A 12,615-nucleotide genomic window follows, 5' to 3' on the forward strand; every position below is an offset into this window, starting at 1 on the left:
GGACATGATAACTAGCCGCATGATATCATTATTTCGCAAACTATCGACCCACAACTCTGGACCTAGCTGCTGAACGACAGGATATTTCGTTGATCGGCATAGCACGGTGTCATCATAACACTGAAGAAAGATTTCTGACCATCTGTCTCTTTCTTTCTTTCTGAATCTCAAATGATGCATCCAATTGCAGTACTGAAATAGTGCTGTGATTTTCCCCAACGTCCTGATTGATACTGCTTCACCACCTTTTCAATCAATGCAAACATCGTTAGGCAGTAGCGCCACCTGAACTCTGACCGGCAGATGCCATTGTTCCATCTTTAATGTCAAATTCACGGGCGAAATCATACGCCACACCAATGGTGTTGATGATCCTCTCCTTCTCTCTTTCCTTTTGACTTTGATCTCTCATATGAAGGCTGTTGGCTTGAAGATGCTCCAGATCTGTGAGCGGTGTATCGCCAGCGTTCCACAGCATCAAGCGGTCTGTTACGTGCTCTAATATCTCATCCCTTGGGATATTGGTGAAGAAGTTAGCCTGCACGGTTGTCGCATGGGAACGATCCCATTGTGCTGGGATCTCAACATCCCAGTGAGTTGTTTTGCTCACACTGTGTGGCCAAAAAGTGCAGATCTGGCTCCTTTTTGTTCCTCTTCCATTGGGCAGAGTTTCCTTGGTTGTGACATGCCATTCTTCTGGTCCTTCCTCTACCCCTGGATTTCTGCCAAACCGTTTCTTCAGATGCTTTGGTTTGAAAGACAGTTGACTTTGTCCCTGAGACAGATCATGGTTGTTTCGGATTGGTATGAGCTCAAAAAGCACAAGCAACGAGGCACACTTACCTGAGACCGGCGACTACTGTGAGAACTAGGCATCTTTGTTGAATCAATTCGTTGGTGTTGAGGGGGGATAGACACGGTGTGCGTCAACAGCTTTGTGCAGCTGGTGAATTCTGCGTAGTGATTGAAACTAAGAAGAGGAAAGAAGCGGAAATACATGTCATGACCCACCAATTTATGTAGCTCAACCACACAAGCTTGCCAGTTGATGCGCAAGTTTTGATCGCATAGAAGTGCACAGCGACAACATCAAAAGAAGCACTACTTTTCAAGAAGGCGTTCGCAATTTCCAGTTCGGTCGCAATGACCACTTATGACATATTCTGGCACTTATTGTCATAACTCGTCATCATGACTACCGAGTCATGGCAATAGTATGTCTACGCAGAGGCCTGTAATCAAAGGATCTGCTGCGCAGAACGTCAATTCTCACAAAGTGGGTCTTGACCACCTCTGACGACAATGATTCCGTCCTTCCAACAAGGGATGACAGCGTCTTTTGTCCCACACCGTCATAGCATATTGTAAGTCGTCGCTGGCAACTTGCCCTTGGGCGGGTCATGTCCGCTGTCTCATGGTCCCACTATCGCAAAGACCCCACCACGAAAGGAGAGCGAGGGATATGCATAGCACCGGTCTGAAGCCGCGAAGACCTCAAGTGGACGGAGGGCAAGTGTTAGACAGGTTACAGGCAAGATTGCATGCCTGGGTGCCTACCAATTTCTGCCATCGCTTCTCAAGACTTGCGCGTCATCGCATGACCAGAGTATCACTCTCCAAGCCTTTTCTCCTACATTGTAGGGGACAGTCGCCACACATCGTGACTGTGCGTCACCAAGTGTGACTTCGTGTGTCATGCTCTTTCGACTTCGCACTTCACCTTCTTAGCAGATTCAAGGTTTGTCACCCCTAAATGACCTGATCTAACTGAGGATGTACAGAGGCGTTCACGGGTTTGATCTCCTGCTCCAACCAACATCTCGAGCGACTTCCCTTCTTCCCCTTCATTCTTTGGCCCATCCGATGTACCGACCATTCGAAATAGGAGGGAGGCATCACAAGCAGTCTTCCTGCATTGTGGTCAACTGTATTATCGCACGATCTACATCACATGCAATTCATTGATCTCGTCTTCGTCCCCACCTCTTCGCAATGCAATACTTCATACTTGTATCTACTCCTCAAACGGATATTCGAATGGTTCCGGCATTTCCGCCTCCTCCTCCTCCTCCTCCTCCTCCTCTTCATCTCCAGCAGGTGCCTCAGACGTACCTGCAGCTTGTCCCGCCTCGCCCTGAGCAGTTTGTTCCTCGGCAGCGGGTGTAGGAGCGGGCCACAATCCTTTATCCAGTTCTATATATTCTCCTTCCACTTCAGGTGTGTTGTCCCGAAGAACCACGATACTTCCACTGGCTCCCGCTCCGCCATTTGGCGCCAGTCTGTCTCTGGATGGAACAGTTGCTGGCGCATGGTCGATCGGTCTCACGGGAGTATATCGCCCAGAAGTAGGGAACACAACGAAGGGGAGTTGATGAGGAGTGACTCGAGACATGTTGGGAAGGGAGAAGGATGACGGTTCTGAGGGCTTCTCGGGGGCTTTCTTCTTTGGTGTGGGCGCGGAGCCGGACGCTGGCGGTAGATCTTCAGCCTTGTCATCCTGTGTAGCCCGATCAGCCTTGACTTTGGGTGACGAGACATGGAGAGTACCGAGACGAGCCGTGATTGAATTCGTAACTCACCGTGTCCATCGCCTCACCCGCTTCAGCCTTCTTCACCCTCTCCCTCGCCTTGGCCCTTGCAGTCGTGCTCAAAACAGCAGCCTTTGCCTTGTCCTTCTTCTTCTCCTCCACCTTCTTTTCCGTGGAAGGATAAGCGAAGAGACTGGCTCTGGCCTCGCATTTCAGATCCAGCTTGGGCACTCTCAGCTTCTCATCAACGGCTATCATGGCTGTAGGGGTGAAAGCGAGACCAAGACCATGAGCGAGGGGGTACCAGTACCAGAATTGAACAAAGAGGGCCATGCCGACGATCGCGTTCATGTTGAGTGTTCCGGCCCGGGTGGACAAAGCCAAGGTCATGTTTCGACCACCTGCGTCGATGATACCTTGGGCCAATGAAGCACCGAATCGTGCCATGGGGTCTTCGTGCTTGTCCGCAACGACCTTCGCAAACAGTTCTCGGGTCGAGGTTACTTTGCTTGAGGAGGCTTCGGATTGCTGGATGAGGATCATGGCAAGTGAGATGTATGCTCCTTGACGGACGAAGTCGACGGGATCTTTGGTCATAGGCTCGAGAAGCTCGACGGCAGTCTACGATCAGGACTTAGCTTTTCTTTCCACTCTATGTCAATCTCGGCCGCTGTAACTTACCTCGAGACCAGTACCGGCACACGAGATACCCAACGCCAAGGTCGCACCGTGTCTCACGTGGGGATTGTAGCTCTCCGCAAGTAATTGAACCACCCTGGGCACCTGAGTGTGATTTCTGAAAAGAACGAAACCTAACGCTGTGACTGCCGCTCGTCGGACATCGTCGTTGACATCTGATACCGCGACATGAAGGAGCTTCTTTACCGCTCTGTTATTGCTTGTTCCAGCGAAGGCAAGGGCGATGGTGAACATTCCTCCGTATCGAAGGATCGCGTCCTTCAAGGCACGTCAGCAATTTTCACACTCTTGCACATTGGTGACTCACTTTTTCCTCTGTCAATAGCTTGATCACACCGTTTGCCCTGTCCGTCTGGCCATAGAATAGGAAAGCGATACCCATAGCCAAACTTCTGATGATCTTCTCGTGCTGAGTTTCCCTCGCATACGTGATCATCTCCTCGAAAGCACGCTCGGAAGCGGTACCAAGCATGATGAGACCCATTGCGTAACCGGCGGCTTCACCAGCTGTTGCGTTGTCCTGGAAGAGGTTCGTTCGAATCTCCTCATATATCTCTAAATTATTGTCAGCTCAGTCAATCCTTACTGCATGAACGAAGTAGCTCACCCTCATCCGCTGTAGCGATAGCACTGACACCCAGACCCAGAGCCGCACCATGTTGGACGATAGGATCGTTGCCCTCCGCAAGTCCTCTTCTGAGCTCCTCCTCCGCGTACTCCTTCCTACCAGCATAAATCAAACCGAGAGCGAATAAAGCACCTCCTTCACTAAACTTGTTGGGAGCAGATCCGCCTGGAAGGTAAGGTCTGACAACTCGAACACCATTGATCCATGATCCTCTGTGGATCAGACCCAGAGCAGCAGTAGTAGAGAACTTTGCCCAGTTGGAAGCGCGACCAAGCCAGTCTAGGTTTTCTCTGAGGAAGCGATCGGAAGTGGTACCGCAGTGAGCGAAGGCGTTGGTGAAGGTGATGGCAGAGTGATAGATTGAGTATCGGTCCTCAAGGGTTTCCTTGGTGACTTTCAGTATTGACATGCCGGTTTTGTTGTTCTTGTGAAGGAAATTGAGGAATACTTCGGCACTGGTAACACCCCGAAGTATGTTATCCAGGACAACCTTGGGGTCATCGCTTTCCTGAAAAGGCGAAGCATATCAGTATACCAGTATGTCTCACTTGACCTCAAGCTCGACTTACAGCGTTTTCCGCAGGTGGGCCTAATGCCCTCTCCGCGAGTTTGCTTCTCACACTGTCAACAAAAGCCTGCGGCGCCACCTCATTCAAGTCGAACGCGATTTGATAAGCGTTGAGGTATTCTTGGTCTTGAAGGAGCTTCACGAGCGCTTCACCGGCGGCGTCCACATCGTTGTTTTGAGCCCATACTGTTGTGATGGAGTTCCAGTCAGGGGAAGGATTGAGACGGAACAGTCGTAGAAGTATGTTGAAGAGCTACGTGCGGCAAAATAACGATTAGCACAAAGGCGGTTCCGACTGGATATCATGATGACCACTCACATTGGCTCGGAACTCGGTAGGCCACGACTCATTGCCGCTTGCTCCTGAAACAACTTCCGCCAGTACATATCTCAGAAGACCCTCGTCATGAGTTACCCGACTTGACTTGGCGTTGGCAGCGGAAGAGGACGATTGAGCAGGTGCCCTGGACGTGAGGTAGATCATCTCGACGAGGTCCAAACGACGAAGAGACAAGGCGAGGCCCATTGCCTGGAGATAATGATCAGCATGCTGAGTCCTCTAAACGGAAGATACAGCTTGACAGAAACGAGAGGAACATCTACTCACAAGCTTCCCGTTCTCCCCTGACGTACTTCTCAAAACGCTATCGACGATGTTCCCCAGATTAGGATCGATCTTCTCCGCCCTGTTGGTCTGTTCGATAGCTCTATCCAAACATCCAGCAATGACGGTCTCCCTGAACTCTCCGCCACTCGGTTCCTTCTCAAACGCCACCCCTGCCTTCAAGGCAAACTCCACCGCTTCATCCAGATATCCCATGTAAAAGTAGATCTTGGAGATGAGCAGAGCTGCATATGGTCGATTATCGGTGGGTAACTCTTTGGACATGGGATCCGCGAGGACTTCGAGATAGGGTAGCTTGTCGGCCATCTCTGCCCAGAACTGAGAGACGATGGTGAGGAGGTGGTTGAGAGCGTACACTCGGATATCCTTGTCCTCATCTTCCAGGAGAGTCAGGGAACCAGCTGTAACGAGAGGGAACCATGTCAGCCATTCCGGCGCAACAGACCTAAGATAGACGATGTCACGTACCTGCGCTGGTGGTCACAGCGGGGACTGGCATCTTGGGTCAAGGTATATTGAAATGTAAGGTGAGGAGAAGAACAAGCAGAAAGTGACCACCTATCAACAGGTCAATCGCGTCGTCGAACTTGCATTGGAATGATGCTCAACGCAACGCAAGCGTCAGCGAGACTGTAGGTCCCAAAGCCCCACGTGGATTGAAAAGCGGGGATAGAGCAGTGTGGCACATGTCGGAGTCTTTGTTTCATCTCCGCTCAAGATGCCGGGGGTGGTGAATGCGTTCCTGAAATGAGTCACTTTGTAACCCGATCTCGATCATCAGCCGTTCAAGTGAACCTCCACTTTTCATCTTCTCACACGCCCAGGAATGCAGATCAACGTAAAACGGCAGCATGTACGAAGCAGCAGTAGTCGGTTGTCGGTATGACTACCACTACTTGATCCTGTATTTCGTTGTCACAGACACCACCTTCTTCTCCATCTCCTTTTTTGTTCTTCTTACAAAACGTCCCAACCCAGGTCCACGGGGGATTCCTTTGATTCCCACGTTTCCATAAACATAAACCTCCTTTCTGTATCTTTCAGACAGTTTTGTATTCTTTCGTCTGACATTTCTGTCTCTTTCGACGTTTTCAACAGTGCTCGACCACTTCATCGGTTGGATATCTGTGTCGATCCGACCATTCCTCAAGCACACGGTTCAGCTATGTCTGCGGTTTCCGTGCCTCCTCCCAGGATGAGGAAACAGCCTCCTCCTCAAGGGGAGATATGGTGGTGTGAGTATCTACCGTAGTATCGTTCAATACCAGGTCTGAGCGCTGACATTTGCACTCAGCGAACGGTATCTTCTTCGTTGGTGAGTTGGTCTCTCCCCCCTATCGTGTTTCTTGTGCTGATGTGAGAGCACTTGTAGCCATGCACCTTTTCGCCATGGTTGGAATGGTGTACCTCTCCCCTGCTACCCAGATAGATAGTCGCACAGCGGTACTTTGGTTCATCTCATGGCAACTCGCTTCGTTCGGGTGAGTCTGCCCCTGCTTCACACTTTGATAATCTACTATACTGACAAGTGGTTTGCAATATAGTATCACAATAGGTATGCTCGCCTCAAACTCCGTTTTAAGGAGGGCTAAGCCGATGATGTCCCTGCAGGCTATCACCGCTTATGGTCCCATCGCGCATTCACTGCGACCCTTCCTCTCCGCATCACACTCGCATGGATGGGGTCTATGGGATTTCAAGGAAGTATCAAGTGGTGGGTTTTGAGACACAGATTACATCATAGGTGGGTTGTGTCTTCAAAACATCCCCCCATATCTCACTCTTACTTTACGTGGGCGATCTACTTGCAGATTTACAGACAGTGTTGCGCACGATCCTTACTCCGCCTCAAAAGGCTTGTGGTTTTCACACTGCGGCTGGATATTTAGAAAGCCTTCGTACCATCGCATGAAGCTCATCGAGCGTGGTGATTTGGAATCAGACCTTGGTGAGTATTCATGTGATCAGCTTGCCGGATGAGATCCCCCGTGGAGGAAAGCTGACAATGCCTTGCCGTGTAGTCGTCCGATTACAACACAAGCATTACGTCCCTATCGCCTTGTTTTCAGGATTGATCTTCCCTGCTCTGATCGCTCACTGGGGTTGGAACGACTGGCTCGGGGGCCTGGTCTGGGGTGGAGCCGTTGCTCGACTATTCATTTGGTGAGTGTGCAGTCCTGTTCTCCTATTTGCATTCCGTTGGTACCGAGTCAGAGGATTGACAGACACATCTTAGGCATACTACGTTCTGTATCAATTCACTCGCCCATTGGGCAGGACTGCAGCCATACACAGAGGAAGTCACTGCGAGAGGCAATTATGTGAGCAGCGTAGAATCGGTCAGCCCTTGCGAAGCTGACAATTCTGCCAGCTCCTGGCTCTGCTCACATCCGGAGAGGGCAATCACAAGTGAGTCGGTGCGAAGATACCCTGAGCCCTCAGCTAATGAACCGTTTAGCTTTCATCATGCTTTCCCGTGAGACACATCCTTCTCGAAGTGCTGTACACCCCGACTGATAGGTGTAAATCCCAATAGGAAAGATTTTCGCAACGGTCCTCATGCAGCGTAAGCTATTTGTTCCCAGGTTGTCTAGACTCAGCTTACACTCTCAACCTACAGCGATTGGGACCCCTCCAAATGGTTCATTTGGGCTCTTCACACCTACACTCCCCTCGTTCCTTCCATCGCCCGAACGCCTGAACCTGCTGTCTCGAAGGCGCGAGCTAGAGTGTACATGGCGCAAGCGAATCGTCTTACAGAAGCGTTACCTCCGCACGAACGCGTGAAATCGAAAGAAGAGCTGCCAGTGTGGACGAATGCGGAGGTGAAAAGAAGACACGGAGAGTGGGTCAAGGCCGATCACGGAATTGTGAGACCCAGAGTTTTGCTTCTTCTCGAGGGATGTGTGGTGGATGTGGGAGGGTGTTTAGACGATCATGTGAGTTCAACAGCCCATCACATGGGTTATCGGGCGGGAATTTCAGACAATTAATTGACAATGCTCTCTTAGCCTGGAGGTCAAGACCTTCTTGTCTCTCATTGCGTGGGTCCCCTCCCTCAAGCCATTGAGGTCAAGGTTGGCTCCTCTTCACATCCTGCGATCCCCGGTAGTCCAGAGATCGACTCTGGCTACTCTTCAGGTTCCCTCAGTCCTTCTCCCAAGAAGCTGGTCCTTCCTCTGCCCGACACTAGCCTTACTACCATCCCCACTATCGATGCCGTTGGGCAGGACGCAGAGCTGAAAGATGCGACGCGGGCTTTCTTCGGAGGGATGAACAACCACTCTGGGGCTGCCAAAGAGTGGATGAGATGTCTAAGGGTTGCGAGATTGGCCGACGGCGACAATGCCGGAGATTGATTCAGATGTACGAGCGATATACGATAGAAAGCACGAGATCATGCTCTGTACAGTAAGACAATATATATGACATCATGCACCCACATTCCATGGCCAAAAGAGCAGGTTTGCGGGGTCTGCTACCATGTTCGCACTCCTGTCAGACTACTCGGGACTGCTCGGTCCTCAAGTATGGGCTTGAATCGGTCAGGGCAAGCTCAGCACCAGGACAGAGATGCAAGTCGACGAAGCTGTATGGTATAGACGAGCCATATACACTCGGACGAGTTGTGGCGGTCATAACCGGAAGAACGTGAACTGACCCGAGTGAGGCGGTTTCGGATGAGACCGAGCTTAACTCACCCGTTGTTGTTATGAATCTCCCACGTGTGATAAGATGAACTGACAACCTGACTTATATATAACCGGAACAACTCAAAACCATAGTTGGGCAGCCACCGTCATCCCCACCTCAATAACAACAACGAACATATCACGCTCGCATCTGCGCAGTACTTGATCCTCCCACCAGATCAAGTAGATCGAGTCAGACGGACACTCGTGTACAGATCTCTCCTTGATCGAGTCTCAGAACCAGAGAAGAAGCATTGTTGATCCGATCGTATCGGGTGAGCTTGACCCGATCCCTCCGAAAGAAGACATCATTCCTTTCGCTCTACGAAGTCAACGATACACACTATACAAAGTGGGATCAAGCAGAAAATTCATCCTGTTCTCCCCTACCATCAATCCCTTCATCCAAGCGTGTCACTCTCACTTTGAATCAGCTCCAGTCGAGACTACCACCACCTCACATCTGTTTGCGACGAAGATATACCTACGTATCGGAACCGCATAAAACACTTTCCCATACGATGTCTGATAACAAGGAGATCCTTGAATTGCTCAAGCAGTTGAGTGTGAAGCAAGAAGAACTTGCAGCGCAGGTGAGCGAGGCTTTCACTCATCTTCCTCCTTACTACCCTGCTACCTTCCATCAAATCGTTTGCGGCTGGCTGACATTATCATCTCTGCTCATCCACCCCTCAACAAAACAGCTCCAACACCATTCTGCCTGTTCCTGCTCCCATTCCCACTCTCATGCACACTCGCAAACCGGCTCAACACCCGTGACCGACCTCTCCCCCACCCAAACTCCCCTCATCACCCATTATCCCACCGCCTCGCCCCCATCTTCACCACCCCGCTCCTCATCGGGCGGAGTCGAAGCTCTCCGAGCATCGCGCCAAGGCTCCCTCAGCTCCCTCTCTACCGCCCTAGCGAGCGTCACGTCGACTCTCGGTCCGAACGGGAACGCTAACGGGAATGGAATAGCGACACCGTATGGGAACTTGAGCTTGGATGCTGCGCAACGAGGAGCGGGGGCTCCGGGTGGTTTGATGCCTCCTGAGGGGAGTGGAAAGGAGAAAGAGAAAGGGAAGGGATTGTATCCGAGCAGAGTCATCTTGACTAGTGAGTATGGCGTCTCCTTTTGTGGCACAGTTTGGATCGTAGTTTTTGCAGGAATTTTAGACTACTATCGTATGACAGCTCGTCCAATGCTGACATGCTGTACCTTCCACAGCATACCCCTCGCAACACGGTATCAACCCAGTCCCAATCAATTGGGGAGCAGGACGTGAGTACCTCCTCCACATGTATTGCAATAAAACAACGGACCTGAGCTCATCTACAACACTCGCAGCCACCGCACGTGAACGTGGTCCTGTCGTCTGTTCACGAATCAAGTCCAACCTTCTCATCCGAAACGCGATCGGTGCTCACGCCGGTTCGTATTCGATCTACCGAGCTTTAAGTATCGCCATGGGCCAGCTGAGACCCGACTGGAGGCCCGATCTGACAAACACTCACGTGAGTGGCGCCTCTGCTTTCACTAAAACCGATCGCTGACAGGTGCCTTTTACCTATGTAGCCCCCTTTTACATTGCCTCCAACTGAAGGATGGTTTGGCAACAAGATCGTCTCGTTTGACCCTTGGGGTGCCATGTCGCAAGAGGTTTGGAGCAAGGTGAATCTAGGTCACGAGAAGATACTCAACTGTACTTCAAAAGGCTAACGACTGCATCACCTTGTAGGAATACGCTGAGGGCCTCGATGTACGACCAACCATCTCTCAGACCAAAGCCCATATCAAGATCGAGGAGCTCGACGTGCTCGCCAGGAAGGGCGAATTCCCTGTTGACGGTGACATCGTTATCAAATCACCTGAACTCGCTGCTTTCCCCGGTGTCGACCAGGGAATCGAGGTGAACACTTACAAAGCTGCCATCGACCCTGTCTGGTATCTCCCAGGCGTGGCAGAACGTCTCGAAATCGACGAGTCCACTCTTCGAAGGGCCCTTTTCGAAGACACCGGTGGTATGTACCCCGAGCTTCTCACTCGACCCGATATCAAGACTTTCCTTCCTCCTATTGGCGGTATGACAGTCTACATCATGGGAGACCCTGCTAAGCTCCAAGACCCCAACACGGAAGTTACCTGTCGACCTCACGACTCGTGTTCGGGATCTGACGTCTTCGGTTCCGATATTTGTACTTGTCGACCTTATCTTATCTTCGGTATCTCCGAGGCTATTAAATGCGCACAACGAGGAGGCGTCGGAGTCATCATCTATTTCCAGAAAGAGGGACGTGCATTAGGCAGGTTGAGCTTTCTCGCTGTCAAAATATGCAGAAAAAGCTGACCTTGAGGTGCCCCCACAGGCGAGGTGGTTAAATACATGGTATACAACCGTCGAAAACGAGGGGGAGACTCTGCGGCCGAGTATTTCAATAACACCGAGGTGGTTGCGGGCGTGAAAGACGCACGACATCAAGCTTTGATGCCTGACGTGTTGCATTTCCTCGGTATCAAACACATCACCAACCTCATCTCGATGAGTAACATGAAGTACGATGCGATCGTGGGCAGCGGAATCACAGTTCAGAACCGATACGAAATTCCCGAAGAATTGATTCCTGCAGACGGTCGAGTGGAGATTGACGCCAAGGTGAGTGTCGTTTTGTCATTCATTCACTTGGCTCGAGCTGTGTTGTTTCAATGCGTTGTGATATCGATCTTGTGGATGGAAGGAGAGCAGATGTCGGAGAAGATGTGGTCGACTGTGGCGCCACTCGCATTTTCAGCTTTGAGGTTTGAATTATGCTGATCATATTTATTTTTGCCACCCCATGTCTTCAGATTCAATCGGGCTACTTCTCCAAGAAGCAGGTTACAGATGAGCTGGTCAAGCAGACCAAGGGACGTGATTGGGGTGAGTTCGAATCATGGTGCTTTAGCCAGGTGTCTGAAGGAGGGACATCTTCGGTATGGAATTGTGGCTGACTAGCATTCTCGCAGAGGACATCATTCACTGATCGAATGTATTCCGTGAACCCCCTCCCACCCCCAGTCATATTCTCGCATGGTCCGTTCGTTTTGTAGTTTTTAGGCGATTTTGTACATGACCTTTGGATGTAGATACTGCATTTCGTAACCTCGTTCCCCCGTTTCCCTGCTCATTCGTGGATTTCTCGCCTTGCAAAATATCATATGGAGGTGAAGATAGTATACAGTTGACAGAAGAAAAATGCATATTTCGTTTGATTGATCGATTACTCCCACCATCACGACGTGCGATAAGAGTACGGTGAGCGTCCCGAAGACGCTACTTCTCAGTAGTGATTCAGCACTGAAAGAGGATCGGTGTTTCGACTGATTCGAGCTCCGCGACTGGTTCGCTGAAGCCAAGACATGACCGAGGACGAAGGAAAAGCTGATATAGTGTTTATGTCATTAGTATCGCATGAGCGTTCGAGAGAAGCTGCTATCTGCTAGCTCCGCCATGGACCCTCCCGTCTCCGGCTAAACTCAACTTACAAGCTGGCGTCCCTCATCTTATACCAAGACGTCGGGCTTACTCTTAGTAAGATTGTGGAGAATCGTCATCGTTCGGTTTGGAGAGGAAGGGCAATAGGTTATCCCCTGGACACGGCGATCAGGTCCTGTCGCGTAAGTTTAGCATACCGAAGTAGAGCATATCCACTTTATCAGGTCGACCCGCACCACGAGTGAAGCGGGGAGTGGGCGCAAGGCGCGGATTTCACAGGATATTCAGGTACGACATGTGTTCATATGATGGCTCACGTAGCTGGCTGACTTTGTCCGCCTGATCACTACTGAAAGTGAAAGGGATGGGAAAATGATTCCCATTCCACTCTCCCGCCCG

The 12,615-nt window shown here is 50.8% G+C and overlaps 3 protein-coding genes across 3 annotated transcripts; 2 read left to right on the forward strand and 1 right to left on the reverse strand.

Annotated features, from left to right (window-relative positions):
• Positions 1-2,014: 2,014 nt before the first annotated feature.
• Positions 2,015-5,547, reverse strand: IAR55_004664 (uncharacterized protein; the record flags this gene model as incomplete). Its single annotated transcript, XM_066947761.1, has 9 exons — positions 2,015-2,497; positions 2,580-3,149; positions 3,210-3,485; positions 3,535-3,782; positions 3,835-4,363; positions 4,425-4,676; positions 4,743-4,952; positions 5,031-5,449; positions 5,517-5,547. The coding sequence occupies 9 exons, from the start codon at positions 5,545-5,547 to the stop codon at positions 2,015-2,017; spliced, it is 3,018 nt and encodes a 1,005-aa protein (XP_066802175.1).
• A 666-nt stretch (positions 5,548-6,213) lies between these two features.
• On the forward strand, positions 6,214-8,407 carry IAR55_004665 (uncharacterized protein; the record flags this gene model as incomplete). The annotated part of the gene is made up of 13 exons (XM_066947762.1): positions 6,214-6,283; positions 6,343-6,363; positions 6,421-6,529; positions 6,593-6,603; positions 6,660-6,792; positions 6,860-6,996; positions 7,070-7,211; positions 7,285-7,369; positions 7,420-7,457; positions 7,507-7,524; positions 7,585-7,614; positions 7,669-7,987; positions 8,060-8,407. The coding sequence occupies 13 exons, from the start codon at positions 6,214-6,216 to the stop codon at positions 8,405-8,407; spliced, it is 1,461 nt and encodes a 486-aa protein (XP_066802176.1).
• Positions 8,408-9,261: 854 nt separating this feature from the next.
• IAR55_004666 (uncharacterized protein) lies at positions 9,262-11,764 on the forward strand (the record flags this gene model as incomplete). Its single annotated transcript, XM_066947763.1, has 9 exons — positions 9,262-9,333; positions 9,445-9,859; positions 9,972-10,025; positions 10,092-10,258; positions 10,320-10,415; positions 10,483-11,047; positions 11,111-11,397; positions 11,589-11,661; positions 11,748-11,764. 9 exons carry the CDS (start codon positions 9,262-9,264, stop codon positions 11,762-11,764), a joined length of 1,746 nt encoding a protein of 581 aa, XP_066802177.1.
• Between the last annotated feature and the right edge of the window lie 851 nt (positions 11,765-12,615).

Source organism: Kwoniella newhampshirensis, chromosome 8, assembly GCF_039105145.1.
Source record: "Kwoniella newhampshirensis strain CBS 13917 chromosome 8, whole genome shotgun sequence".
Taxonomy (NCBI): Eukaryota; Fungi; Basidiomycota; class Tremellomycetes; order Tremellales; family Cryptococcaceae; genus Kwoniella; species Kwoniella newhampshirensis.